This window comes from Vidua macroura, chromosome 17, assembly GCF_024509145.1.
Source record: "Vidua macroura isolate BioBank_ID:100142 chromosome 17, ASM2450914v1, whole genome shotgun sequence".
NCBI classification, from domain to species: Eukaryota; Metazoa; Chordata; class Aves; order Passeriformes; family Viduidae; genus Vidua; species Vidua macroura.
Window position 1 is genome coordinate 8160933 of NC_071587.1, and position 27882 is coordinate 8188814.

General features: G+C 57.7%; 2 protein-coding genes across 7 annotated transcripts; both read left to right on the forward strand.

Moving 5' to 3' along the window:
- Nucleotides 1-99: 99 nt before the first annotated feature.
- Nucleotides 100-3023, forward strand: LOC128815723 (uncharacterized). 3 transcript variants are annotated; one of them, XM_053992668.1, is made up of 5 exons: nt 100-183; nt 1096-1449; nt 1575-1776; nt 2160-2199; nt 2528-3023. In XM_053992668.1, the coding sequence occupies exons 1-5, from the start codon at nt 120-122 to the stop codon at nt 2654-2656; spliced, it is 789 nt and encodes a 262-aa protein (XP_053848643.1). In that variant the 5' UTR covers nt 100-119; the 3' UTR covers nt 2657-3023. The 3 variants fall into 3 exon arrangements, with proteins under 3 accessions (XP_053848643.1, XP_053848644.1, XP_053848645.1); XM_053992669.1 differs by having other exon boundaries at nt 2531-3023; XM_053992670.1 differs by having other exon boundaries at nt 1608-1776.
- A 1560-nt stretch (nt 3024-4583) lies between these two features.
- LOC128815717 (tyrosine-protein phosphatase non-receptor type substrate 1-like) lies at nt 4584-27691 on the forward strand. Of its 4 annotated transcripts, none has more exons than XM_053992657.1 (9): nt 4584-4599; nt 16589-16718; nt 22981-23340; nt 23550-23861; nt 24005-24352; nt 24610-24708; nt 25121-25145; nt 25529-25568; nt 26207-27691. In XM_053992657.1, the coding sequence occupies exons 2-9, from the start codon at nt 16646-16648 to the stop codon at nt 26459-26461; spliced, it is 1512 nt and encodes a 503-aa protein (XP_053848632.1). In that variant the 5' UTR covers nt 4584-4599; nt 16589-16645; the 3' UTR covers nt 26462-27691. The 4 variants fall into 4 exon arrangements, with proteins under 4 accessions (XP_053848632.1, XP_053848630.1, XP_053848633.1 ...); XM_053992655.1 differs by lacking the exon at nt 4584-4599 and adding an exon at nt 16167-16245; XM_053992656.1 differs by lacking the exon at nt 4584-4599 and adding an exon at nt 16387-16403.
- Nucleotides 27692-27882: the final 191 nt, after the last annotated feature.

Here is a 27882-nt window from a genome sequence, read left to right on the forward strand (position 1 = left end):
GGTGATGCCCGGCGGCTCTGCCGGCCCCCGCCCGCCCCGAGCAGACACCAAAGCGTTAACCACCCGCTCGCCTCAATTTCCTGTCCCGCTTCCCCTTCCCTAAAGTTTGGACAGAACCCATGGCCGCGGCAGCAACTCCGCTCCTGTCCGGGCAGCGAAGCCCCGTCCAGCGGCAGCTCTTGGGTGAGTCAGAAGTGGGGCCCCCCAAAGCCTCTCGGAGCACCCCTGCCCCGTCTGGCCCTTAAACGCGAGTGGGCGGCAAAGAGAAGCACCGGCGGGGCGGAGGGTGGTCCTTCCCCGAGCACCTTTTGGGGTCAAACCGTCCCCGAGGGTGCAGAGCATGCCCAGCCCGGGATGGGCACAGCCGAGTCGAGCACTGCCGAGCTGCTGCCATACGTGACGGGGGCTTTGGGCAGGAGAGGCTTGGGGACTGGAGGGGTTTGGGGGACCGAAAGTGTTTTGGGGAGCAGGAGGGATTTTGGGACAAGAAGGGGTCGGGGGGCTGTGCTGGGCTACACTGGTTCCTGGCTGGCTTCTGGCTGTGAACCCCAATTCCTCCCAGAGCCCCAGTGATCCTGCCTGGTGTGGAGCAGAGCCAGGGTGTTAATGTTTAACAGCACTCAGGAGTTTTTCCTGCCAGGAGTTCCCCTTGGCTCCCTCTGCACCTCTCTGGCCTCCAGGCAGCTGCAGCACCTCCTGCAAGTGACAGAACAGGATGCAGATTTATCAAATAAAAGAATTGCAGGAGTGTTTGGGTTGCAAAACCCCTTTGAAATCCTCGTGTCCAGCCGTTAACCCAGCACTGCCAAGATCACCACTAAACCATGTCCCCAAGTGCCACATCTACATGTCATTTAAATCCCTCCAGGGGTGGTGACTCCCCCACTGCCCTGGGCAGCCTGCTCATTTTTCAGATTTGCCCCTTGTTCATTTTGAACCGGTTTTTCCTCCCTCCCCGTGCCTGCATGTTGTCTCTGCCACATCCTAGGATATCCCTCAGCTGCAAATTGGGGGATACTGGGCCTTCTCTGTCTGTGAGTCTGCCCTTGCCTCACCCCATCGCTCATCCCTGAACCCTCCTGTCTCTGTGCCCAGCTCCCCAGGTGGGTCAGGACTTCAGTCTGCAGCAGCCCCAGGCCAAGGTGACAGTGGCAGTCGGGGAAACGCTCACCCTGAGCTGCACCACATCTGGAACCGCTGGACCAGGTCCTGTGATGTGGCTGAAGGGCTGGGGCAGTGGGAACACGACCATCTATGACCAGAGCAAGCAGGATTCCTCCTCCCGTGTGACGAGAGCAGTGGATAGGTCCGACACAGATTTCACCATCCACATGAGGAACTTTCAGCCCAATGATGTTGGCACCTACTACTGTGTGAAGTTTGTCAAGGGGAACACTGGCAATGATGAGGTGTTTAAGCATGGCCGTGGCACAGTGGTGTCTGTGCATGGTGAGTGCATCCCAGTGGGACACCTCTCCCAGGGAGCCCATCCCATAGTCCCCACCCTGCCCAGAGCCAGGTCCTGCTCTGCCCCACACCCACCACCCTCTCCTGCTCTGCCTCTGTCTCCACAGAGGCAGCCGTGCTTCCTGGAATGGTGGCTGCAGCTGTAGTGCTCTGCTTCCTCCTCCTCCTCGGCCTCTTCATCGCCCTTTGCATATACAGGAGGAAGCGCCAAGGCAGGGTGGGCAGCCCCTGCCCAGCCAGGACAGCAGCCAGGGGCAGCTTCTCATCTGTCCCTCTGCGGTGCTGTGCAGGGACCCCCAGCACCTCCAGGTTTGTACTCAGTACCTCTTCCTTCTGCACCCTTAAATGAGCAAACTGTCTTATGCACCTGCTTTATCTTGGCTTCCTTTCTTGTCTGGGGCTGTAACTTGCCCCAGAAAAGGTCCTTTACTCATAGGTGCACTGTTCTGTTGGTTCTTTCTGCATTTCACGGGAGCTTCATGGTAGGGAGCACCCAGTACCAGGGAGCTCCTGCAGCCCCTCACTGTGTGTTTGAGCCCAGCCCAGACGTGCAGTCAGCACTTTGTCCCTATTCTCTCCTTCAGCAGGGGCATCCTGCTGAAATTCGGGAGGGGAATTGAGGGCTGTGCTGGGTCGGGAAAGGACCTGGCTTCCTTTAGTTCTGATGGTCATTCTTATCCTTTCCCCTACAGTGAAGTCCTGGATGCAGAGACCTCCCACGTGCCCAGCCAGGTAGGAGTGAGCTGTGAGTATGGGGAAGCACATCCCATGCTGATGCCCTGGCAGGAGCCCTGCAAGACTCTGGGCCCAGGGGGGACATCGGGTGGGCAGCAGCTGCCTGCATGTGGTCCCTGCACACTCTGCACCATAGCACCAGCTCTGCAGCTGTGGCATCACCAGCCTGGCTTGAACCTGGTTCTTGGTGTTGTCCTGTGCAAGGCCATGAGGTGGTCTCGGTGATCCTTGTGGGTCACTTCCAACTCTCAGCATTCTGATTTAGGGTTATTTTTGTGAGCCTTTCCTTGCTGGCAGCATTCCCCATTTGTGTGCACTTTTGCAGCAGAGCAGCAAGGAGGAGAACGACATCCACTACGCCGACCTGCAGCCCCTTCCCCCGGCCCCGCGGCGCGGCAGGAGCCCGGGCACAGCCCCCACCGAGTACGCCAGCCTCAGGGGAGCTGCCAAGTGACGCGTGGCACCGCCGCCTGCGCGGCCAGGCCGTGTCAGGGTGGAAGAAGGGACGTTTCTGCAGGGCACAATGAAGAAGAAGTGGGGCTGTTTGCATGGTGCACCCTGATCTCAGCTCAGCACACTGTGCTCACCGTGTTTGCACCTCAGGGGAGCTCTCCCAGGACCTGGAAGCTTTCTCGACCACGGGGTCAGACCACGAGGCCAAGCACCTCTGCCTTGTGCAAGCTGTTTGGTGCTGATGACACCAGGAGGACCTCACACAAACCTCTGTCCACCAGCATGGGCCTCCACTGGCCCTTTCCTGGCCCACAGGTCCATAATTTGTGTTATCTTTTCACCACCCTCATTAAAGCCAGCGAACAGCCTTCTGTCCAGTCCTGCTGTGCTCAGAGCAAGAGCAATAGTGCCAGTCCTGCAGGGTCCTGGGGGGTTGTGTGCCCCACACAGCCCTCCCCCCCGTGCTACTGCTGAGCCCCCTGGTCAACTCCCAACTCCTACCTGCCCCAGGCAGGGAACCTGCCCAGTCCCACAAAACCTGCATCTCCTGGCAAGGCAGCAGGAGGCTCTCAGGGATGGCCCCTGGTGCTGCTGCTCCAGGCTGAGGCCCAGCCCTTGCCCAACTTTCCCTGCCCTCCTCCAGGGGCTTATGATGCTGTTAAGGCCAAGGCAGCTGGTACCAGCTGGCCCTTCTGTCCCTTCCCCTGATCCATGCACGTCTTCAGCTCCAGTCCATGCACATGTGCTTCGTGCACATCTGCTCCTGCACGTCTGCTCCATGCACAGCCACTGCTCAATGCACATTTGCCCTGTGCACATTCCCTGCTTCGTGCCCACGTGTTTGGTGCCCACCTCCAAGGGAAGTGGGCCAGTGGCAGGAAGCCAGAGGGCCAAGGTGACAATGGCAAGAAGCTGCAGGTCACGCTCCACACTGGCCACTGCTGCAGCCCCCAGCAACGCCCAGTCACCACATACAGCCCCCCAGCCACAATCTCCCCAGCCATGGCAGCTGAGCTCCCACCAGGTGTGGCCCCAGCAGCCCCCTTGGCAGGAGGAACTGAGGCCAAAACAGGCTTTCCAGGCAGAGGAACCTGCTGCCAGCACCGCAGCCTGTGACCTTGAAAGCTGATACAGTCGCCAGTTTTCAGCTTTATCTACTTTTTTCTGTGCAATGAGAAAAGAGAAGTGAAATAAGACAGTGTGACCCAGGGGAGCAGGGCTGGCAGGGAAATCCTTGAGGGGACAAAATTATCACAGTGGGGAGAAAAGCCACTACAGAAATTGATTTGCACGACTGAATATGAGTCACCTGCTCTGGGGATGTGAAGTGGGGACAGTTTGGGGTCAGTCCTCTCTCAGGGACAGCTTGGGGACACTCAGCACCCCATAGGCACGGAGGTGGTGATGAGTTTGCCAGGTCAGGGGCCCAGCACCTGGCCTCAGCCTGGCTCCCTCAGTGGGAGGGTTGGGGTGTTGGGATGAAGCCTCTCCCAGCATGATTTCCCAAGTGGAGCCACGACCAGGCCATGGATCATTTCCCAGCTGAGCAAGTGGCTGCTCTGAGCAGCGCTTGGGTTGCCCAGGCTCCGTGCAGGGACAGCACCAAAACTGGCAAAAACTTCACATCAAGTCTGTGAGCACGAGTATGTAAAATACGTGGGTGAGACTGAAACCGGGGATAGACCTCGAGGACCGGAGGAAATGAAATTCAAGGGGATTTACGGCTTTTTAAGCACTGGGGAAATTCAGTTTGATAGGAGCATATGCAAAGCAGGGAATGAGCAGAGCACCAGCAGAATGCTCTGCACCTAGGAAAGGGCCCAGGTCTGCGGCTTACTGCCCAGGGGAGGGATTTGGTGGTTATTAAAGGAAAATCCTTTAAGCCTTCAGCCTGGGGTGTGCCGGCAGTGAAAGCACAAACAAGCGCCTGGGCACGGACACAAGGTAGGAGCGTGCTGGGGAGCAGAGCCTGGCTCGGGGGGCAGAGCCTGGCTTGGGGGGCAGCACCAGGCAATGCTGGGGTCATGGATTCACTGCTCATCCGTGCTGTTTTCCTGGTGCTGCTGGTTGTCACGTCCCACTAAGTCACCTACTTGGTCAAAGGGTGTGTGTGGGAGGTTGGGAGCTGCCATTGCTGGGTGAGGCATAGGGCAGTGCTGGGGTTGAGGCTGGCACCCACCAGGCTCTGCTGCCACAGCTGGGGACTTCAGTGCAGAGCAAAGGTAGTGCCTGGATGGGTACTGGGAGAGTGTTGGTGCTCCAGGGGGAGAGGACACTCTGGCTTCAAGGTTTTTGGCTGTGTCCCTGCACATGGACACTCTGGGGCGGTGCCATGCCAAGTTTCCCTCGGCTATTCCTCAGCATGGTGTGTGAACCTGGTGCCAGGACCTCATGTAATGGCAAGGCCAAGGAAAAGGGCTAAAGGGCTGGGGAGGCTGATCTGGGCTGCACTGTGATGGGTTTCTGGGCAGCCAGGGGATGCTCAGGGGCTGCTCTGGGATCTGACCCACTCCTGATGACAGGAGGTGGGAAACATCTCCTGGAGGTGCCAAGGTGAGAGGGCTGGCAGGGCTTGCCAGGCAGTCGTGCGAGCCATGGTGTGTGCCACAGTGTGAGCCACGGTGTGTGCCACAGTGTGAGCCACGGTGTGTGCCATGGTGTGTGCCACAGTGTGAGCCACAGTGTGAGCCACGGTGTGAACCATGGTGTGTGCCATGGTGTGTGCCACAGTGTGAGCCACGGTGTGTGCCACGGTGTGAACCATGGTGTCAACCGTGGTATGTGCCATGGTCTGTGCCATGGTCTGTGCCATGGTGTGTGCCATGGTGTGTGCCATGGTCTGTGCCATGGTGTGTGCCATGGTCTGTGCCATGGTCTGTGCCATGGTGTGTGCCATGGTCTGTGCCATGGTCTGTGCCATGGTGTGTGCCATGGTGTGCTGTTCCATGCTGTGCCGAGAAGCCAGAGTGGGAAGCGTGGGCTGTGCCAGGAGCCAAGGGGAGCATGAGCCTCCACCAGCCAGCACAGAGTACCAGGGAGCAATTAGCCTGGAGAGCGGCTGATGGGAGGGGCTGGTCCCGGCAGCCAGGGGAGGGGAGCAGCGATTCAGCTATCGCCGAGGAAGAGCATGGTCTCAGTGCGTGGGCTGGCTGAAATGGGGGGATGCAGGTGTCTCCTTTGTGTCCTGGGGGACAGGAGAGTGCTGGCTGCACTCACGGGGAATGGGACAGTGCTGAGCTGTGCTGGTGCCAGGGCTGGGCAAGGAGAAAAAGGGAGAGACAGGGATAAATGCCTTGTGCCCTGACGTGCTCTGGCTCAGCAGCGAGAAGCAGAGGCACTCCGCAGTGGCAGTGTCTGTCACAGGGGTGGGTGCCCAGGGGATATTGTGTCTCTAGGAGCAGTCATCGCTCCAGCTGGTCTCCTCCAGTGTCTGACAGGCCAGCAGCTCCAGCCAAGGGCCTGGTTTGTGGCTGTCTCTATCCAAGACACCCTTGTGCCCCTGCTCTGTCCCCATCCCTGCCCCATCCCTGTCCTAGCTACTGTGAGACCGTGGTGCCCACAAGTCACCAGGGAGAGACAGGCCAGTCCCTTTGCACATCAGCGTCACCCAAATAGCCACAGGTCTAAGAGCATCCGATGCCAGAGGGACCCCACAGGGCCCCCACGATGCCACAGACATCCAGTGATGGTTTGGGGACCCCGTGTGCCATAGGGACCCCATGACACCAAGGGGACCAGGCAAAGCCATAGGGGCGTTGTGCCAGCAGGACACAGCAGGAGAAGCTGGAAGAGCAGCTGGGTGCTTTGAGGGGGTTAGAGGGAGTGAGAGGGTCTCAGAGACACTTTGATTGTCCCCCAAAAATGCATCATGGGTCTTGTTTGTGCCTGCTGGCTGGCCTGGGCTGGGTCCCTGCCAGAAGAGACAACAAGAGGGAGAAGTCCTGGGATGCTGCATGGTTGGAACCTGCTCCCTCCAATTCCAAATCTGTTAGCTCATCCCTTTGCAGCTCCCTGTTTCTCAGGCTTTTCCTTGGAAAGGAATGAAGCCAGAGTAAAATGGTGACATGCTTTACACTGGTTCTGATTTATTTCAGGTCTTACTATTGAATCTTATTCCCTGGATTCACAGTTGTTGTGAATTTTCACCAAAGGGGATAAACAGGTCTGGGATTTGGGGTTGTCATAGGAACTGTTTCTGTGCCACAGCCTCACTGCCAGCCTTGTCCCCTCCTGACAGAGTGAGGGCTCTGGCCAGCACAGCGGGGATATCTCCAGCCCCCCAGGCACAGCCCCAGTGACAGCCAGGATATGGGGCAGCCACCCCACGGCACCAGGACACTCAGGATGTTCAGGGACAAGAGGGACTCCAAGTACTGCCCAGCCAGGCCCATGAAGCAAACTGGGACCCCCAGGCTGCAGACCAGGGCTTTTAGTTGAGAAGAGCTGAAGGTGTTTGGAGGATGCTGCTTTTCCCTGTGGGTTCTCTGGTGTCCAGTAGAAGGTTGTGCTATTGCAGTTATTGCTACTGGGAACCTCTCTGGCCAACCTGGAATAATTTTCATTAAATCCCTGGAGCTGAAGGGGTGTAGAGTGGATGAGGGCCTGCCCTAGGACCATTCCTCATCTCTTCAATCACAAGGGGAGGGGGTAGGCAGTGAAATTGAAAAGTGTCACGCACATCCTTTGTGCCCATCACTCCTTTGGCCTGTGCGGTCCTTCCCTGCAGGACACCATGAGGCCAAGGCTCTGGCAGTAATTAGAGGGGTTTCCAGGGCCATGGGACAAGCAGGAACATCCAGTGCTTAAGAAAGACTCACATTGTGCTTTCAGTGTTGGACGGGACATTGCTCAAAGACAATCATCCTCTGGGAGGGCAGATCAAGCTGCAGTGCTGGGTCCTGCCAGTGCCCGAGTGAGGGTCCCACAATGGGTGGGAGAGGGGCCCTGCCTGCACTGGAGTTCCCGGGCTCTTCATGCTGGATCAGCTGTTAGTGTGGTCCTGGTCCCGCCAACATCCCCATGTACATTGTACCCAAAGTGAGCCCTACATGCTCCTGGGGATGCTCCAGGTGTTTTTGTCCAGCGAGAAGAGCTCAGAGTAGGGAAACTCTTTGGGGAGCTCCCTGTCCCGAGGGCAGGATGTTGTGGGGTCCCTGGTGCTCCCTGCTCCTCCCGGCGACCTTAAAGTGTGGCTGTGCTTGGCCGTGGCCCCAGCGCTGGCTACCCCGAGCCCGGCACAAGTGTTCCTCTGCAGAGAAGTGCAGGGAAAGGGAAAAATATTGAGAGAGGCAGGAGAAGGGGGAAAGCAGGCGCTGCGGGAGGGAGCACAGCACGGCCTGAAAGCTCCCTCTCAGCGGGCTTTTGTTCGCCCTGGACGTGCCCAGCGATGCTGCCAGCCCGGAGGGGCTGTGCTGGCGCCGGTGGCTCCAGGCGATCCCGGAGCTCTGCAGCCTGTCCGGCGCCTCGTTCCAGCGACGTGCCCGTGGGCAGGATGCAGCTGCCTCCAGCGGGGACCCCCATCACCCCGCTGGGCTCGGCAGTGCTCGGACCCACAACGCGCTCCCGAAAATAATTCCTTCTGACAGATCCATTTCTTCCACATGGTTCAGGCTTAATTTTATAATGGTATCAGTAGCTATGGCAACGTGTAAAAATAACGGATCCCCGAGCCCGGCAAATTCTCTGTAAACAGCTCCCGTCTCCCGGAGCCCGGCTGGGTGGGCATCACCCCTTGCCCACGGCTACCGCGGCCGCTGCGGTTTGTGGTTGGACTGGGATTCACGCGATGACTAATTAGCAGCGTTAACTGCTTACGCCTTGGGATGATGATTCCATCCGCTAATCCTTGGGGCTAGGCTGGGCTAATTGGGTGGATATCATTAACGCTGGCGGTCAGGAGCTGCCCTTACAGGATTGCAGCACAGCGAAGGCTGGAGCACCCCTCTGGCACCCCAGACCCAGCACGGGGCTGGCGGCCACGGCGGGCCGGACACGGCTCAGCCGCTGCGGTGTCAGGGGGCCACCAGCCCCATTCACAGCTCCAGCTCACCCCAGAGCCGCCACTGCTGCACATCCACGCGTGTGCACACGAGGGAACATGCACACGAACTGAAAGGCACACGCAGATCAGATTTCTGCACGCAGGACCCCCCTCAGCAAACATCAGCCGGTGCTGGCGTCTGCCGCGGCTCAGAGGTCTCCGGTCACTGCCGCGAGTGGATAATCCCAGGCAATATTTTCTAAACCTGTTAGACATTACACAGACCCTCTAAATCCCTGATCCCCCTCCAAGGCTCCAGCGGGATGGCAGCACTTGGCAGCTCGGATTTGCAGCTTCTTATCAGGGCCAGCCCCTTGGAGCGATGCAGTCACCGGGAGCGTGGTGGATCCTGCTGACCAGAAATAATCCCCCAGATTTTTGTTGCCTTTCAACTTAAGAAAAAAAAGGACAGACCAACACAAACCCCTCTGAGAAGCATTTTTCTTCATCCAGCCTCCAGCAGCAGGGCCAGAATAACCCCAGCCACACAGAGCTGAGAGTGCTGAGCCTCAACAGGGCCAAAATAAAGAGCCAACAGGTCCGGAATGTAATTCCTGAGCCTTGGGGCTGCTATGGGCATAACATGGGGACAGTGACACAGGGCTGGGGATGGCCCTGAGGGCTGGTCAGCATCCTCTTCCAAGGGCTTTGTCTGGCTGTTTCAGGGGGTGCAGCCCCCCTGCATCCCAGTTGTCATGCCATTCCCACCATGAGGCATCAGATCCAGTACTTCAACAAATGACCCCATGAAGCCCCCACTGCTGGACACAGCATCTTCCTGTGCAGTAAAGAGTGGTACAGGGTCATACCATGTCTCCTACCCCTCATGTGCCATGTCTCAGCCCTCCATGGGGCATCCCTCCGGTGATGCCCACACGCCAAGTTCCACAGCACAAATCCCACCTCTGAGCCCGGATTTTAGCACTTCACAGCAAGGGCTCTGCCAAGCAGGAAGCAATGGGCTGAGCTGGCTGAACATGATCAATCCCCCACGTTAGCAGTTTTATTTCCATCCGCGACTGCCGCAGGACTCTCAGGCAGTGCAGCCTCGATGAGCTCCAGCCCGGCAGCACAGCGTTATCTGCTGCTGCAGCCTCGGATGCGCTTTCATGATAACGATTTGCAATCAACAAAGAACTTGAAGAGGATGCAAGAAAAACCCCAACAGCTGGCATTAGAAACTGAGATGATATCGCTCTTCCCTCGGCCGAGCTCCACCACTGTCCTGGTGGTACCACCAAGGGGAGATCAAGGTCTTCTCCAGCGTCGCTCCATGGGGCTGGCTGTGTGCTGGGGGATCTGGGTACTGGCACTGCCACCACATCCCCAGGAGCCAGTACAGTGCAGAACTTCCCCCTCCAGAAGTGGGAGGGAGGCTTTAGTTCAAACAGCTCCCAGGAGCCCATCAATGATTAACACCCAGCTCTGAAATGTCCCTGCATGGCTGGAGCTCTCTGCCTGCACCCTGCCTGCCCTCCCCCCTGTCTCTGCCACTTCCTCCACCACAGCACTGCTGCTCCTGGGGTTGGAGCAGGGTCCCAGGGTGGGCACCAAGGCTCCCTGTGGCTCTGGAGCCCATCAGGTCTGCAGTAAGCTCAGCTGTGCCCCATACAGACAGCACAGACATCTCCCAGTTTTGCAACCACTGGCACAAAGGGTGCAGGATTGGGGCCACCCTGTGTCCCTGCTGAGCTGCCCCGAGCAGGGTCTCTCTTGTGCTCCTGTCCCTGTCATCAGTTAAGGTTGGAACAGCCCCCTAAGAGCATTGAGTTCAACCATTCCCTCAGCACTGCCAAGCCAACCATGCCCCCAGGTGCCACATCCACATGTTTTTTGAACACTCCCAGGGATGGTCACTGCACCACTTCCTGTGCAGCTTAGTCCCGGGGCTGTGCACGTGTTGCAGACCCACAGCAGAGAGCAAACCTTTCTCTGGGGCAAGGGGCAGGATCCTGTTTGCCAGGAAAGGTCAGCACATCCCTGTCAGCACTTGCAGCACCTCAGCGGGCACAGGCACCAGCACTGCCAGCCCTGTCCTTCCTAGCCCACACTGCCGCTGTGTTTTCCCAGCCCGTCAGCAGTTTTACCCTAAAACCCCTCACTTCAGGTCAGCCAGGGCCGTTTCCAGGCCAGGCACAGGATATAAACCACCTTTCCTGCTCTGACACAGCCGTGAGGAATTCCCCCAGAGTGTGAGCGTGCTGGGCTGCATTAAGGAAGCCCGGCCAATTCACCCGGTGTGCAGCATCCCACAGGGCACCACTGCCGGGTGGGAGCAGCCTGGGAGCACAGCCCGGCCCTGGGACGGCTCAGCTGCCCTGTGGATACAGTCCCTGATGCAGCCTGTGCGTTTTCCTTCTTGCTTGGTAGACACTGGTGGACATTCTGAAGGTGGTGGGGGGTCTGGCACTGGGCTCTGCTGCCACTGCTGAAGCCCAGGGTGACAGTGTGTGAGTGCCATGAGGGCACTTGGAGCATTGCTCCAACCCAGCAAAGCCCAGCGTGGGCAGGCAGAGCTGTATCCCTCCCTCACCTTCCCTGAAAGTCATTTCAGGGGCTTGGAGGGAACCAGCTGATCCTGGCAGTGCTGGGGATTAATTCAGTGGCAGAGGGACACTAAAATTAAGTGGGCTGTGATTTGAAGCCCGAAGGAAGGGGAAAAAAACAGGCAGCAGGTCTGGGCAGTGTGCACAGAGGGCACATTTTCTCCTCAGAAAATGTCCTATGCCAGGGAGCACCTCACCTCCACCCCACACATACACATACACATTCCCATTCCCATTCCCATTCCCATTCCCCCCCCCCCCTCCAACTGGGCCCCAGAGCCCTAACAAAGACCTGAGAGAGCTCAAATAACTCAGCTGTAACTCCTAAATCACCCAATAAAAGCTTGGCTAAAACAATCCCAGGTAGTTCCCATGAGCCCCCTCAAGAGGTGAGGGGCAAAGCTCATGCACAGGCTGCTCACAGAGCATCCTCCACAGCCTACCCCACCCTTCTCCTGGCAATCACAGCCTCAGCGAGGCCCCTGCAGCTCATCACCCCCTCCAGGGTCTCTCCCATATAAGGGGGTGATGTGGGGCACCCCTTCCCCAGCTGCAGGTGTTTATGGTGGTGGATGCTATCACAGGAGCATGAGGAGACAGGTAGGATACATACCCCTGCTTCTTAAATCCACTTTTAGAGGGCTGTGTGTGCCCCTTCCCTGGGTCACAGTCCATGAAAACCATGCCCACATTAACATATTGCTTGTTATAAGTTAACATGAGATAAACTAATTTAAGCTTCCCCTGTACTGCATGTCTCGGATTAAATTGGCAAGGTACCTAATGAAGCTGCAGCTCCATTTGTTGTGCTGGAAGCCCTAAATATCAGCAGTGTAATTGGTGCTCCCCGCTTCAAGAGACATTTGTGTTTCTCTCCCAGCTGAAAGCCCTCTTTGGGTGCTGACTGATGCCTGAGAGGTGGGGGGAGGCTGTAGGATGTGTCCACTTGGATCTTAGGCTGGAGGGGTCTTGGAACTTGTTTTTGAAGCTGGAGGATGGATAGGGGGAACATGCTGCTCTCTGTCTGGATGGAGGCTGCACTGCCTTGTGGGTGTCAGAACAGACCTTGTGTGGGCCTGGTGCTCTGATGTGGTCCCACAGGGTGTTTTGTTGTGATGAGCTGTGAAAGCAGCACCTCTTGGGGGGCTGGGCTGGTGGCTGGGACTGGGCTAGGATGGCTCTGAGTTTCCCCAGGGTGGTGAGTCCCTGTGGCACTGTGTTTTCTGGTTCATCAAGGAATCTTTGAGGTTGGAAAAGACCTCTAAAATAATTAGTCATTACTGTGGAGGGCTCCCATAAGTGCTGGCTGCTTGCTGGTGCTTGGCCATGGCTCTGTGCCCACAGCCCCAAAACAGCACCTCTGGATGCTGAATCTGGGGTATTTTCCGGGCTGATGTCCAAAGTATTGGTGGGTTTTTTTTTCCTGTAAAAAAAAAAAAAAAAAGGTGGTTTGGGCTTTGAAGGGTGGACTGAGCATTTTGGGATAGCTGATGTGTCCAGGTGTGATGTGGCCACTCAGGCTGTTGGCACTTCTCTCTCTGTGCTATGCCATTGCTGGAGTGGGGATCATGAGGGACAAAGTCCCAGGCAGAGAAAGACTGCAGTCACCTCCATCAGTGAAATGTGATTCATTAACAGGCCCAGGTTTGGCCCTGCAGGGCAGGGACTGGAACCTCTCCCACCTCCATCCCCTGTGAATCCCCTCCAGGCAAGGGAGCCACCGCTGTTCCCGGGGGCAGTCGGGGCTGGGAGAGGCTCAGACAGGCAGCTGATTAAGGCATGAAAGAACAGTCTGGGCAAAACCAGTGCTGCAGGACTTTCCACTGGGATAGCTCTGGCAAGGCTGTAATTGTTCCTATTGGATGCTGCCAGGCTCTGACAAGAGATGAGGTGCTCTTGCCCTGGCTGAGGGTCCCTGTGTGTGGATGGGTCCCCACCTTCTCCTGGGGAGCGAGCAGATCCTGCAGAGCTGCCAGCTGGGAACAAGGGAATGCAAAAAGGACATTGAGCCTGTAGTTCTGGCTGGGAATAGGGAAGGAGAGCAGATCCCTGCCTGCCCAGACCTCTGGGGGTGGCTAAGCCTGGCCCAGCCCTGCCGCACAGAGCCTGTAGCTACCTCAAACAGGTGCTAGCAGCATGATGCGAGTTCCTCACTGTGCCTCAAAGCTGTGAAAATCAACTTATTCTTGAAAAGCTCTCCTGAAATACTGCCCTATCCCCATGCTGGCTGCTGCCCAGCTCCTGGGGCCAGGGAGAGCCGAGCTCTGGAATCCTCCGGGGTCTCCGGAATCCTCCCTGCCAGAGCAGGGGTTTTGAGCTGAAGCGCGGAGACGCTGCAGAGCGAGCGCAGCCTGGGTGCCCGCTGGCAGCACAGAGAGCCTGGCAGCACTGCCCGCCCTGCCAAGCAGTGCTGCAGCCTCCTGCTCACTGTGGGTGTTCTGTACAGAAGGATGATGATGATGGCAGAGTTGCACTCCCAAAATTTTGGGAGTCCCTCTGTCTCAGGCGCACAAGGAGTCAAATGCTCCTCTCCCCCAGCGCAGGGCGAGGGCTGCCCTGCCAGGGTGAATCCTCCAAACCTTGGAGCAGGGCCCCTGTGATGCTGAGTGGAAGGGCCATGGGTAGGAGGGGAGGCAGCTGAGCCTGCCCATATGCTTCCTAATGGGGAGCAATAGCAGCTCTTCCCGGGAAGCTCGCGCCGCACCATCTGCTCTGCGCCGTACCTTCTCTTGCAGAGCTTTTTTTAAGCTCTAACTTCCCTTCCCGAGCGCTCTGCGGTGGCTGCTACTTGTGTGCGGGCTGGCTCTGCTCTGTGATCGCCTCAGAACAGGTTGTCTGAACCTTCCACACTGAGCAGACAGGCTGAAACTAACCAGGCCTTCAGGATCTGTGCTCCCATGTAAAATTAACCAGGAAAGGTGGTTGTGAATGGCTGCAGTGTGTCCCTGGCATTTGCCCTCATGCTGGGCACCCACTTGCCCTGAGGGTCCCTGCTTCTGGACTTGGGCTGGGTGGGATGCACTGCCCACAGGGATGTAGCTGCAGGGTTTCCACAAATCACTCCTAATCCCACGAATATCCAGAGCTGAAAGTGACCCACAAGGATCATTGAGTCCAACTCCTGTCCTGGCACACACCAAGAATCCCACCCTGTGCCCAAGAGCATCGTCCAAACGTTTTTTGAGCTCTGGCAGGCTTGGGGCTGTGACCAGTGCCCTGGGGAGCCTGTTCCAGTACCCAAACACCCTCTGCTAGAAGAACCTTTTCCTAATACCAACCTCAAACTTCTCTGACAGAGCTTCATGCAGTTCCCTCGAGTCTTATCACTGGTCACCAGAGAGCAGAGCTCAGCACCTTTGCATCTTCTTGTGAGGTGCCTGTGGGTTCTTGCAGTGATGTGTCCCAGTCCCATCCCTGTGCAAAGAAATTATTGCTATGTGCAAAAGGCCAAATCCAAGGGCTGCTCTGGACCCCTGCTCCTTGCTGGCCACTCTGGCCAGCTCTGTGAAGGGAAATGATGGCTGTATTGGGCTTTCCAAGATGAGTGCTGCTGGCCACAAAACTTTTTCCAGTGGGAGCAGTACTGGCCGCAACCCTTGGGTGCAGCCTCCAGCTGCCAGGGGTTTGCAGAGGGAGGTGAGTGCAGAAGCCTGGGGAGCTGTTCCTGGTTCCAGCAGTGCTAAATTAAGGCAGGATGTGCCCCATGGGCGTAGCTGGGGCTGAGGGGGAGGCTGGCGGGGCCGGGGATGCGCAGGCGGGCACCGTGCGCAGATTGATGGTGCCAAGTCACTTCAGATATCTCGGCTGTGTTTGTGCGAGGCTCTAAATAAAACCGACAGCCCTGGCGGCTGCCTGGGGAGGGAGCGAGGGGAGGAGGGGGGAGCTGGCAGCGGGTCCTCGAGTATGGCACCCAGTGCTGTCCTCAGGGACCCAGCCCAGTGTGGGAGAGCGACTGGTGTGATCTGTGCTGCTGGGGATGCTGCAGGTGACGCTGGGTGGGCTGGGAGTTCCTGCTCTGCAGTGCCTACCCCATCCCTGGGAGGGAGAGGGGACACTGGGGTGGTGCTAGGGGCTGCCAGCATTGCACCTGGCATCCCAGGTACCTGGCCTGGCCGAAGTCCCCGTGGGTGGTGTGAGAAGCTGTGACAGGCGCAGGCAGTGGAGAATGTGTCCTTGTGAATCCCCTGGGAAGGACTTTGTGTCAGGGAGAAGCAGAGCAGTGCAAGGACATGAATCCCATGGATGCTGACACCCTCTTCCTCAGCCCTGCCTACCATTAGAGCTGCCTTGTCCTCAGGCTCTCGCTTCTCCCTGCTGCAGGCTCCCACTGAGGGGACATCACGGGCATGTCCCCGTTCCCCCAGCGTGCTGTGCAGGAATTTCCTCTCCCTCCCCATCCACTCTCAGCCTGTCTGTGCTGCACCAGTGTCCCCTCTGGCCCTGAGCCCCGTTAGCCAAGCTGACCTGCGAAACACCACCCGTGCCTCTGCCACGGGTTCACAGCTCAGCCCTGCGTGGTCCCTTGGGAGGTCCCTGGGCACTTGGGACCCCCAAGGCCGCGTGCTGTTTGTGCCTCTGCCACGGGCTGTCCTGGCTCAGCCCCAGGTGGCCCCTGGGTGTTCAGGACCCGAAGGCTGCGTGCTCCTGAACCCCAATCCCAGCTCAGGGATGCAGGGCTGTGTATCGTGGCCGTGCCGAAGCGGTGGCTACACCGGCAGCCTGTGGCGAGTGAGGGAATCCCCAACCCCCATCCCTGGGGGCCATGGAGCCGCCTCCCTCTCCCCCGGCCGACGGGGACCGGGCATCCCGGGGCTCCTGGCGGCCGGTCCCGGGGGTCTCCTCCCAGCCCACCTTAAGGCAGCCGCACACCGTGTTGACCGGAGGACTCTGCCCCGGGGCGGGCGGGGCTGGCTTCGCCCCCGCCACGGGGGGAAGCGGCGCTAAACCGGGGCTGCTGGGAGCCGAAGGGGGTCTCGAAGCTGGGGCCAGCTCCGTCCCTCCCCGGTACCACGGCAACGGAGGCGGCGCGGCGGCGGGGGGGAGGCGGCTCCGCGCGGCACCGGGGCACGCGCCCGCCCGGGGCCCCGCCGCGGCGGCCCCGTCAGCGGCCCCGAGCCCGCTCCGGTGCCCACGGGCGGCGGCGGGGCCGCGGGTCCGTGTCGGTGCGTGCGTGTGCGCTGCCCGCCTGCCGCGGGGGGAGAAAGGGGGGAGCCCGGCCTCCTTCCTCATTTTGGGGCTGAGAAGAGCGATTTCCTTCGCCAGCTGCAGTTCTGCGCTGTGGGGTTTTTTTTGTTTGTTTGTGTGTTTTTTTGGTTTTTTTTTAATTTGTCTTATTTATCAAACCCAGCCGCCGAGCCGGGCGCGGGGCCGCGCTGTGAAGCCGCGGGCTCCGCTCCCCGCACCGATGGAGCCGCATCCCCGGGATCCCGGCCGCACTGCCTGGGCATTGCCCTGCCTGCTGCTGCTCGCCCTGCCCGGTAAGCCATGGCTTCTGCCTGCCTTCGGGCTCCTTTCCTTGCCCTATTCCCCCCTTTCCCTCCCACCCTGCTGCCCTGCTCTGCCCTGTCTTCCCCTTTCTCACGCTCCTCCTCTCCTCTGCTTTGCCCGGTTTTCCCCCTTTTTTCTATCCTGCTCCTGCCTCCTGTCCTGTTTTCCACCTTTCCCTCCCACACAGCTCCTCTCCCTGCTCTGCGCTGTTTCCTCCCTTTTCCCGCCCTGCTCCTCTCCTCTGCTGTCCCCCACCTTGTCTCCCTGCCCTGTCCCCCGTTTTCCCCCGATCCTCTCCTCTCCGCGCTCCCGCACACCTCCGGTACCGACATGACGCCGCCTCTCCGCGCACGGTTGCTTTGACCTTTCCTGCGGTGACCTAGAGAGCGGCGGTGGCCGAGGGGCTCCCGCGGGGCCCTTGCCCGGCGCTTCTCAAACCAAACTTCAAGGCAGGCAGACATGCCCTTTCCCAGCGAGGCAGGGAATTCGGCAGGGGCATGAAGAGTCATGTTGTTCCCACCCATTTGCGAGCACCCCCTGCCAGCTATGGGTGAGGCAAAACTCAGCAAGCAGCCCGAATTCCCACTTGGAGATGGTAGTGGAGAAGGCATGGAGAGGCTCTGGTGAGGACTGCCTGTCTTCTCTGCCAAGAACTTTTATTTCTTGCTGCCCTCCTGCTTCACCCCACTGTTGGCTCTTTTTCTGCTTGACTGTTGGGCACTGAAGCGGTGGAATTGCAACACCTCTGGGCACCCTGTGCCATGTAGCCCTGTGTTGCCTCAGGCTCGGGGTGCCCCAGACCTCCCACGGGCTCATGGCTCCACCAGTCCCTTATAAAAGCTGGGGGACACCGCAAAGGACCAGTCAAAGTGTGCCGCTCTTGGCTGTTTCCCTTGCCGGCAGCACGTAGTCTCTCATCCCACCAGGAACAAACCCCTGTGGTGACTGCTGCTTTCAAGGATGTTTCCTTTCGAGGGTGTTTCGTTTTGGGTGATTTCGAAGGAATCGCTCTCCCTGCCAAGGGAGGAACGGGGTTTTTGAGGCAAACCTGCAGCAATAATGATGCATCTTCAGGAGCATCTCGCTGCTGAGCTTTTTGCTCAATGCCAACCCCATCCCTTCCAGCCAGATCCCACTACAAACAGCCCAGCCCAGGTTCCGCGGGGGAAACCCACATTCTCCCAAGCCCATTGAAATAGTTACCATCAAAGCTTTGCTTGGGCAAAGAGTTGGATGAAAACTTGGGTAGAAAGCAAATGCTTTCAGCACAACGCTCCTTGCTTTGAGTCGCCTGATCACAACTGAGAAGTGTTGGCCCCAAACTGAAAACTCCGGCTGCTGAGAGCCAAGAAGGCTTTGGCGGTGAGCGCGGCTTCCCAGTGAGCCACTGCGATTTCCTGCGTGAAAGAATAGCTCCAGCAAGCCTCCTGAACTTAATTAAATGTGGTCTTGGAGTAAGAACCCCATTTCTTTGAGCCAGCCATGGGAAAAAACCACCCTGGGGTTTTGAAGTGGTTTGCATCCCTGATTTTAGGTGCAAATGCGCACGTCTTTTTTTTTCCATATGGTGAATCCCTCCTGGGCCGTGGCTCAAACTAAGCTGAACTCCAGCAGAGTTGGCCCAGGCTCCCACTGCCGGCTGTTCCGACAGCTTCTGCAGAAGTGAAGGGGAAAAGGAAAAGTCCTGGAGGAGACCTTCCTGTGGGGCAAAGGCAGCGAGATGTGGGAAACCAAACAGCAAAGCCCCATTGAGAAACTGTGCCCTGCAGAGCCCTTCCATGCTGGTCTGTCCCCACAGAGGGTTTCAGCTGTGCTTCACAGCGCCTTTTCCAAAGGGGAATTCAGTTTCCTGCTGGGGCTCTGGCTCTTGGGATGAATTTCTGCTGATGCTGGAGGAGGGGAGCTTGGAAATGGTGGCTGCGTGTGAGCCAAGGCTTCCTCTGATGTCATGGATGTAAAACACAGCCTTTACTACAGCCCTCCCTGAGCGCCCTGGGGTCTGCTCAGGGCTCAGCAGTTATCCCCAGGGCTCTCCTTGCCTTCCCTAAACAGCAGATTCCAGGCCTTTTATAGGCAGCACCTGTTAGTTTCCGCCCCTGGCAGCCCTGCTGCAGGTGAAATTCCAGCAGGATTATTTTGGGGTTCCCTTGCCCATTGGCCTGCTCCTTCAGTGAGTGACTGTAGGGCTTTGGATGCCGGTGACCAGCTGCACGTCATTTCTGGAGCACACAGCCATCCCGGAGCTCCTTACCCAGCTCCTTCAGAGGAAAAAAATCTATTTTTACCAGGAAGCATCCAAGCAGCCTCTCCTGAATTAAACCCCAGCCTCTTGCAATCTGTTCGATATCAAATACTTCAAAAGGTGGAATATAGAAAAAAATGTGTCACCGACATGGAAAACTTGCACTGCAGCGAGAGCTGGGATTATTTTGCTCCCAAATTAAACTGAATAACGGGAAGGAGGCAGGCTCTGCTAGATCGTGCTCCTGCCTCTGCTCCAGGCTGGAAGTGCTCTGCGAGGGTCTGCACTGCAAGGGTGCTCCCACCTACGTGGGAACTGTCAGGTGATGCTTTTAAGGTCTCTAAAACCCTTGGCTAATTCTGGAGTGTAGGATAAAACAGATTACAGGGTCAGGGCACCTAAATTCCCCATGATCTTGGGGGCAAGAGGATCGTGTTCCAATTCCAGGTGGTTTGAAATCCAAGTCTAAGAAAAAAAGTGTCATCAGGCAGCAGGGGAGAAGCAGGGAAACAGTGAGAAATTGTGGTGTCCCATGTTTTTGTGGCTTGAAGCCCCCCAGCATCCCACTCCTGGTGCACAAGCATGTCGAGAGCTGCTGGACTCTTGCTCCCACTGGGTGAGCGCCTTAAAAAGGGAAGGGGAGGCACCAGCTGCATGTGAGAAGCTGTGTTCAGGGAGAAAGAGGAAAGAAGTTTTGGTGGAAACTTTGCGTTTTCTAACTTGTGTGTTCTGGGGTTTTCTGCCAACTTCCCCTTTGTGTTTTCCCTTTGGGGAGTGGGGGCATTGCTGTGAGCTGCTGCAGGGGGTTGGGGTCATTCTGAGCAGGAAGGGGTCAGGTTGTGCCTGGTGTGGGGTGATGGATGCAGGCAGGAAGTGGAGAAGCCAGGTCTGGCTGGGCCTCCTGCTTCTCAGCCGGGAGGTACGAGCTGGTCCTTGTTGGGGTGTTCCTGTGGTGGATCGTGGCTGGAGCTTGTGTGTCATAGATCAGAAATCCCTGAACAGGGTGATCTGAGCAGAGCTGGGTGAGGGTCTCTGAAGTAGCAGAGGAGAACACGTGGAAAAATACCCCAAAGCCTCATTTCAGTCCTGTCTGAGGAGCTCCCTGGAGCCTCACGGTGTTTTCTGCAGTGACTGGAGCTGCCAGTGAAGCCTCTGGCCAGGCAGCGCTGCTGGGAGCGTGAAGCCCTTTTTTCCCCTCAATCCTCTGGGAGCAGTAGCAGTGTGGAAAGCAGGAAAACACCTTGCATCCTATCCCTGGACAACAGCATGCTCTGTGCCTGCTGATCCCTGGGCAGGGGAGGCGGGCACGCTGCTGCCCCGGTGAGGAGGGAATGTGAGCTCGGTGCTGTGGAATGCATACAGACCATCCACATTTGGCTGCAAATCTGGACCCTGGGAGAGATCCCTGCTGCTCACAGGGATAAATCCCTGCGGTTCCAGGAAGGCAGGACCCTTGTGCCAAGGTAGTGGGGAGCCCTTGCTGCACACCAGGCAGGGCACCCAGCCACGCTCAGCTCGATGTCCCAGTGCTTCTGTGGATGTTTCACTGCAACCAAGAAATGAGCTTTGGGGTTGAGCAGTGCCCACCCTGACACTCTTTGGTGTTGGGATCAGCTCTGGGGCCCCAAAGCAGGCACATCCCCAGCTCTCCCCCTCAGCACACCACGTGCCTCATGGGGAGATGGGCAGATGGAGAGAGGGAGGATGAGGAGGAGGTGCTCGGCTGGCTCAGGTTGGGCTGTGTGGGGCGGTGCAGGCAGTTCTACCCAGTGCAGGGGACCCTCAAGGGGACAGGGGGTAACCACTCCATAGAAGTTGGTTTTACAGAGGATTGCAGTGAGTAACACACTCATCACAGGGCACAGAGTGTGTGGTGGGGGTGGCCCCGGCTTCCTGCTCCTGTGGCCACACATGGGATGTGTCCCTTGCTGTGCTGAGTGCTGCCCGCTAATGAGCTTTGTTTGCCCAATTTGGTGCTGCCAGTACTTGGTGTTGTGGCCCCCTGGGTACATGGAAGGGCTGGGGGTCTGTGTGGTTGCTGGCTGGGGGGCTTCCAGTCTCTCTGCCTGTGGCAGCCTGGTCCCTGCCTGTGTCACATCCACGTGCAGTGGATTGGCAAGAGACAGATGATGCGATGATGCTTCTGTGCTTGTGAACTTCCTCTGTGTATTTCTCAACCATTTCTTGCAAAAAGGAGATTTCTTGGCAGCAGGAGAAGTTCAGAAGATACCACAGAAGCAGATCTAGTGGTGTTTGCCCCATGTCAGTGCTGTGTTCAGCACATGGAGTGCATGAGACCTCTGCTCCAGGGCTGCTCCCCACAATTTGGGTGTCACCTGAGAGGACAGGGTTGCTTCACATGTGCCCAGGGCACCACTGCTCAGGTGCAGAGCAAGGCTCAGAGTCAATGACTCATCTGAATGTGACACAAACCAACTCTGTCCTCTGTGCTGGTTTTGTGGGAAAAACTTGTTCTGATGCCACATTAACCCTGACATGGCTTCAAAGGGAAACACCAAGGCCTGAAGGTTTTGGCTGAGGGATGCTGTGGACTGATGCCCTGGGCAAAAAGCCTTTAACTGGGGCAGTCTGGAGAAACTGCTCCTGGTAATTCTGGCCACAGAGATTGAGTAATTCCACACAGTGGAAAAGTGAGAACATCTGTGGGTACAGCACATACCACTGTGAGTCAGGAGGGATTAACAGCTGCCAAAAGTCAGCTCTGGTCTCTGTGACAGCCAGCTGTGGCCAGAGGGGTCAGAGCAGCTTGTCCTGCAGCAGGTCCTCCTGGGAGCATCCAGCCAGAGTTTATCCTGCTGGGTCCCAAGGGAAGCCTTGACAAGAGTTGCTGTCCTGGATTTCCCTGAAAGGAGGCTGTAGCCAGGTGGAGGTCATTCTCCTCTCCCAGATAACAAGCAACAGGACAGGAGGAAATGGCTTCAAGTTGTACAGGGGAGGTTTAGGTTGGATATTTGGGAAACGGTAAGAGAGCTGTCCAGGGCAGTGGTGGGGTCACCATCCCTGGAGGGATTTAAAAGATGTGTGGATGTGGCACATGGGGTCATGCTTTGGTCAGGGGCTTGGCAGTGCTGGCTTAATGATTGGACTCAGCAATCTTAGGGCTTTTCCAGCCTAAAAGATTCTGTGATTCCATGATTCTGCTGTGAGGGATGTGGGGTGCTGGTCCACAGGCTCCCCGTGCTGCTCAGCATTACCTGCTCAAACACAATGATCTCTGTGTGACCGTGACACTGGTTCTGGGTGCCACAGCCACCTGTTACCAGCAGGTGGATCTAAGCGGGTCTCCCACTTCTCTCCCCATATGGCTTAAAAAAATATTCCTTTAAGCAATGAGCAGTACTGTTATCTTTTGTGAATTTGGTTGCAATAACTATAATGGCATAGGAAGCACTGACAAAATTAACCCCTGGGTAACCCATGGGTGTGTAGTGAGGGTTGCCTGGGATGTTACTGTCTGTGCAGGGAGGTGTGGCACAGGTGACTGGATTTGGGACCAGTGGTATGGAGATGCTCCAAAGGTGAGGTCTCCCCGTGGTTGCTGCTGAGCAGGAACAGTGCCTGCTTGGCTGGCATTGGTGGGGGATTGGCTGTGCTCTGCTGGGGTCACCGGGGCTGGGATTCCATGCAGAAGTGGGACAGATTGAGGATAGAAAATGCAGTGTCACATTGGTGATGGGCGATGGCTCTTTGGAGCACCTCATTTTGTGCGCTTCTTTGTTCTGGCTGACAAAGCCAGGTGGCTGTGGGAGGCAGCCCAGCGTGCTGGAGACATTGGCATCTGGGATGTGCTCCATGATTTATCCATACAGAGCACAGCACAGTCACCAAGCAAAGCTCCATCCAGCTCCGCTGCAGAGCCCTGAGGGCAGAGCAGTGTGCCCATGGCCACAGCCCATCACCTGGGGTGCTCAGCCTGTCCCAGGGCTGGGAGAACAGTCAGGAGTCTGGTTGTGTGGTGCCAGGTGAGACCTGGTCTCTTTTTGCCCTAGGTGTGGGTGCCCAGGCGGGTCAGGACTTCAGTCTGCAGCAGCCCCAGGCCAAGGTGACGGTGGCAGCCGGGGAGACGCTCACCCTGAACTGCACCACATCTGGAATCGCTGGACCAGGTCCTGTGATGTGGCTGAAGGGCTGGGGCAGTGGGAACACGACCATCTATGACCAGAGCAAGCAGGATTCCTCCTCCCGTGTGACGAGAGCAGTGGATAGGTCCGACACAGACTTCACCATCCGTATCAGGAACGTTCAGCCTGAGGACATGGGCACCTACTACTGTGTGAAGTTTGTCAAGGGGAACACTGGTGATGATGAGGTGTTTCAGCATGGCCGTGGCACCGAGGTGTCTGTGCAAGGTGAGTGGGGCTCCTGGAGCAGCTCCTGATGGGAAGCAGCCCAGCGGGCTGTGCTCAGGTAGAGAGGGATGGGGAAGGGGCTCGGGGCTGGTCCAGGAGAGGATCCCATGGGCCATCCCCATGCCCTGGTATGAGACTCTGCTCCAGGCAGGCCCAGGGCTGGGCAGGGGGCAGAGCCTGGTCTGATGGCCCCGTGCTTCTCCCCACAGCCAAACCCAGCCCCCCACTCGTGTCTGGGCCTGAGCAGAGAGCGAGGCCGGGGCAGTCGGTGCCTTTCACCTGCACGACTGGAGGGTTCTTTCCTGAAAAGATTGGGCTGAAATGGTTCAAGAACGAGGACCCCATGGGGGGTCAGCCACCCCGGGTCACTGAATGGAAGATGAAAACCTACAACATGTCCAGCACAGTGACGGTGACCCTGCAGAAGGATGACGTCCTCTCTCAGCTCATCTGTGAGGTGCGGCACTCCACGCTGCCGGCCCCGCTGCGTGGCCGCTACCAGCTCAGCAGAGTCCTGCGAGGTGAGGGCTGGGGACTCACACTGTGTGAGCTGCTGTGGGGCTGGGGTCCCGGGGAGGAGGACGGGGGTCCCTGAGGCAGGGACAGGGCGCCTGTGGGCAGCAGAGCCGGGGCAGCAAACACCAAGCTCTGCCTCTCTTCCCAGTTCCCCCCAGCATCGAAGTGCGCGCTGAGCCGAGCGCCGTTGAGGTGAACCAGACCGTGACCTTCACCTGCCTTGTGAAAGAGTTTTACCCAGCAGATGTGTCCGTTTCCTGGCTGGAGAATGGGATTGAGATAAAGGTGGAGAACGTCTCCCGGCCGTTGGAGCTCCCCCGGCGTTTGTTTGAGCTGAGAAGCCAGGTAGAGGTGCAAGCCACCGAGGAGAAAAACGGGTCCACGATCACCTGCATGGTGGTGCACGATGCCCAGGCCCCTGCCAACAAATCAGCCTTCCTGTGGATCTCCAACCCGGCCCAAGGGGGATTGAGCAACGGCTTCCAGATGGCTAAAGGTGTGTCAGAGCTGCTGGGATGGAGTGCCTGCCAGGGCAGCTGTGGTGTCACCCCCTGAGGAAGCTCAAAGCCCCATTAAAATCTGGTTGAAGGACCAAATCTCCATGTCAAGGGGCTGGGGGATGTGACGGTGGCAGGCACTGAGCTGTCCTCCTTGGTGCTTCATGCATCACTGAGCCAATCCCCGTTGTGAGGCTGCAGGGACTGGGAGGTACCACGTTCTTGGGCCATGGTGACCTTTTCATTGACGTTTCAGATGATCTGCTCATCTACATCGTGGTGGGTGTGGTCTGCACCGTGCTGGCCCTGCTGGTGGCTGCGATTCTATACCTGATCCGGACCAAGCAGATCAAGGGTAAGGGAGCCAAGTGCATGGCAGGGAGGCAGCTGCTCCCAACCCCGTTTTTCCTCTCTTTCCTTGAGTTTCACATTGCCCCATTGGACAATAACTCCTGGCAGAGCAGCTGCAGGTCCTGCCCAGTGCAGGTGATGGATAGAGCTGCCCAGGTTGTTTGCAGGCTGCAGGGAAAACTCTGGTTGGTCTAAACCCTGCCCTGCACCTCCTGAGCTCCCCCAGGAACAGTCCTGAATGAAATTGATTGAAACTCCAGGGAATTGCAGGCACTTGCCTCTGGGAAAAGATGTGTCCTTGTCCTTGAAGCAGTCTCTGCATGTGTTCTCTGTGCCCAGGGAAATGGGGCATTTATCTTGTTTCCTCAATTATGTTTTCCCTAATTTTTTTCCTGTTTTTTTTCCTTCTCTTTCAGCAGGTAAAAGCTCGCCATCTGCCAGGTGAGTGCAGATCTCTTCTAGTCACTGGGTAACCTGTGGGGACTCTGAGCTGGACACCTCCAGTCCACAGAGTCCCTCAGGACTGGGACAGAGCTGTATCCCCAAAACTTGTGAAAGGGAAGGCAGGAGCACAGTCTCTGCCCATCTCCCCACCTGGGCTTCTGGGGATTTTTTGCTTATGGTGGGGCTGAGCAGGCTGATGGGAGCTGATCTCTGACCAGCAGAGAGGCAGCTGGAGCAGCACAAGCCAATGCTCAGGACCTGTTTTGCTGGGTGCAGCTGCAAGGACCTTGGCTTGCATCTGATCTCCTCAGCTGATCCATCACCAGAGAAGGGGTGACAGGACCCTCCATCCATCTAACTGCTTTTGTCCCTCCTTCCAGGTTACATGAGCCAGAGAAGAGCAGCGAGGCCACGACCCAGGTGGGTCATCCTGGGACTGGGGAGGGAGAGTGGCCCGGAGCCACTGGCGAGGGAAGTGGAGGGTGGTGGTTCATCTCAATGTCTCCCCTCTGTGGCTGGAGGTGGAAGAGAGGCTGCCCCAGGAAGAGGATAGCCACTTCCCAGAATCTTTTCTGCCTTCACCCTCCTTCCTCCTCCTCCTTCTCCTCCCAGTAAAGTCTGGGTTGGTGCTGCCTGGAGAACCAGCTGTGCGATAGCCAGCCAGGCTATTTGTGGAGTTATTTTGCATTTGGTGACGCAGCTATGAGCAAAGTCGTGATCAGCAGCAATCTATTCATCCCACCCAGGCTCTGCCAGCTCCTGTGTGGGCATCACTGGGCAGTCTGGCCCTGCTGGGATGGAGTGATGGAGTGGCTTCAGTGATAGCCCTGGAGCTGTGGCAGTGGTTTTGAAGCCAGAGCAGGGTGACAGGGAGGCTCACGAGGTGAAGCTGTAGCATGGGGTAGTACAAGGCTTCAGGGTGGTGCCTGCTGGCATTGTTCCCCCATACAAGCAAGGTTGAGGTGCCCTGGGCCGAGCTGCAGTGGGACTGACTCCAGAACGGGGCCGTGGGTACAGGGGCATGTTCCCAGAGGAGGAACTCTTGGTGCCTCACACAGGAATCTGACCCCAACAACCTGACCTATGCCGACCTGAACTTCGACAAGGAGAGGAAGAGCATCCGGCGGATGGTGGAGATGAGCCAGCAGTCGGAGTACGCCTGCATCCAGACCAACCAGGCGCCCAACGGCGACGACAACCTCACCTACGCCGACCTGGACATGGTGCACCTCAGCAAGGCGCCCAAGCGGCCGGCCCCGCGCCCCGAGGAGGCCGGCTCTGAGTATGCCAGCGTCCAGATCACCAGGAAATGAGCAGTGGCTGCTGGGACCCCCTGTCCTGCTGGGAGCAGCTCTGCTCCTCCCTAAGACTGTTCTCTTGGAAGCACCGGGAGCGATGTGAAGATGCGCTGCGGTACCTGTGTTTTAGGATGGAAATAGAGCCCGCAATACTTGTGGGGGTCTTCTCCCATCCAGAGAGACATGATTTTTGGGGGTAGTTTGGTCTTGGGGCTGCCAGCTCCATCCCTTCAGGACCCCCATCAAGGGTTGCTCAACCTCGGTGTGCCGGGTTTGCCCGCAAGCAGATTCAGCCAGCGGAGCAGCAGCTCCTTGGGAAACTCCAGCTGGGCTGAGGGGACAGGTACAGTGCCTCCACACCAGCTCTCACGGGGATGCCACTGCCTGGCCCATGGCTCCCCAGGACCAGCAGGGCCCCCACACTGCCTTCTGGGGCTCTGCCACCACGCCTGGACACCAAACTCTGGCTTTAAAGGAAGGACCGACGTGTCCTCCTCTCTTCCCAAGTGTCCCTTCTGCGGGACCTCTGTCTCGCCACAAGGCCAAGAGGCTGGAAGGCCGTTGAGCCAAGGCCCCCACCCTGCCGTCCAGGGGAGCTCCAGGTCTGGCTCCCCAGCACCGAGCATCCTCCTCATCCTCATCATCTCCCTGTGCACAGCCTTGCCCTGCACTGGGACCCACCAGCGCTGCCCCAGGCTTGTACAAAGCGTGCGAGGGCCCCCCCAGCCTGGCTCCCCCCGGGAGCTCCCTGCAGGTACCGTGTAACATGTTTTGACTGTTTGACATGTAACTGTTAATTTTTAGAGCTGAAACCCCCAATGTTTTGTGTTGTACGTGGGTGTACTGCTGTGTACTTAACACTAGAATAAGATGTGCAAAATTAAGACTGAGGCCTCAGTACAGAATCCCCCAAACCCTACAGAGTTTATAAGAGACTTATATGCTCCCCCCACCCCAGCTCTGTCTGGGAGGCCAGGCAGGCTCCCCCCAGCCCACCCATGGGGACAAATGTCTTCCATGTGCTCCCTACCTGAGCCACTGTGTGGAGTCTCACCCTCTGTTGGCTCCTGCAGCAGTGGAAATGTGGGGGGCTTGAGGGCATCTGGGGTCCTTGAGGGTGCTTTGGGAGCAATGTGGCTGCTTGTACAGACCTTTTTTGTTTGTTTGTTTGTTTGGTTTTTTTTTTTCTTTTTGCTTGCAAGATATTTTTATAATAAAAGTGAAAAGTCCTGTGCTGCTCCTGCACATCAGCGTGTCCCTGTGCTCAGGGGGGTCACCTTGGCACTGGCACTGGGGCTGCAGGGTGGGGTTGGGAGTCTGTGTGTCCTGCAGGGAGGAGGAGAGGAGGGCTCATCCTGCACAGCCCTGTCGTGTGTGCTGGAGGCAGGGAAGAGGAAGGCAGGAGGTCAAGGCTGGGATGAGGGCTATGGTGCTGG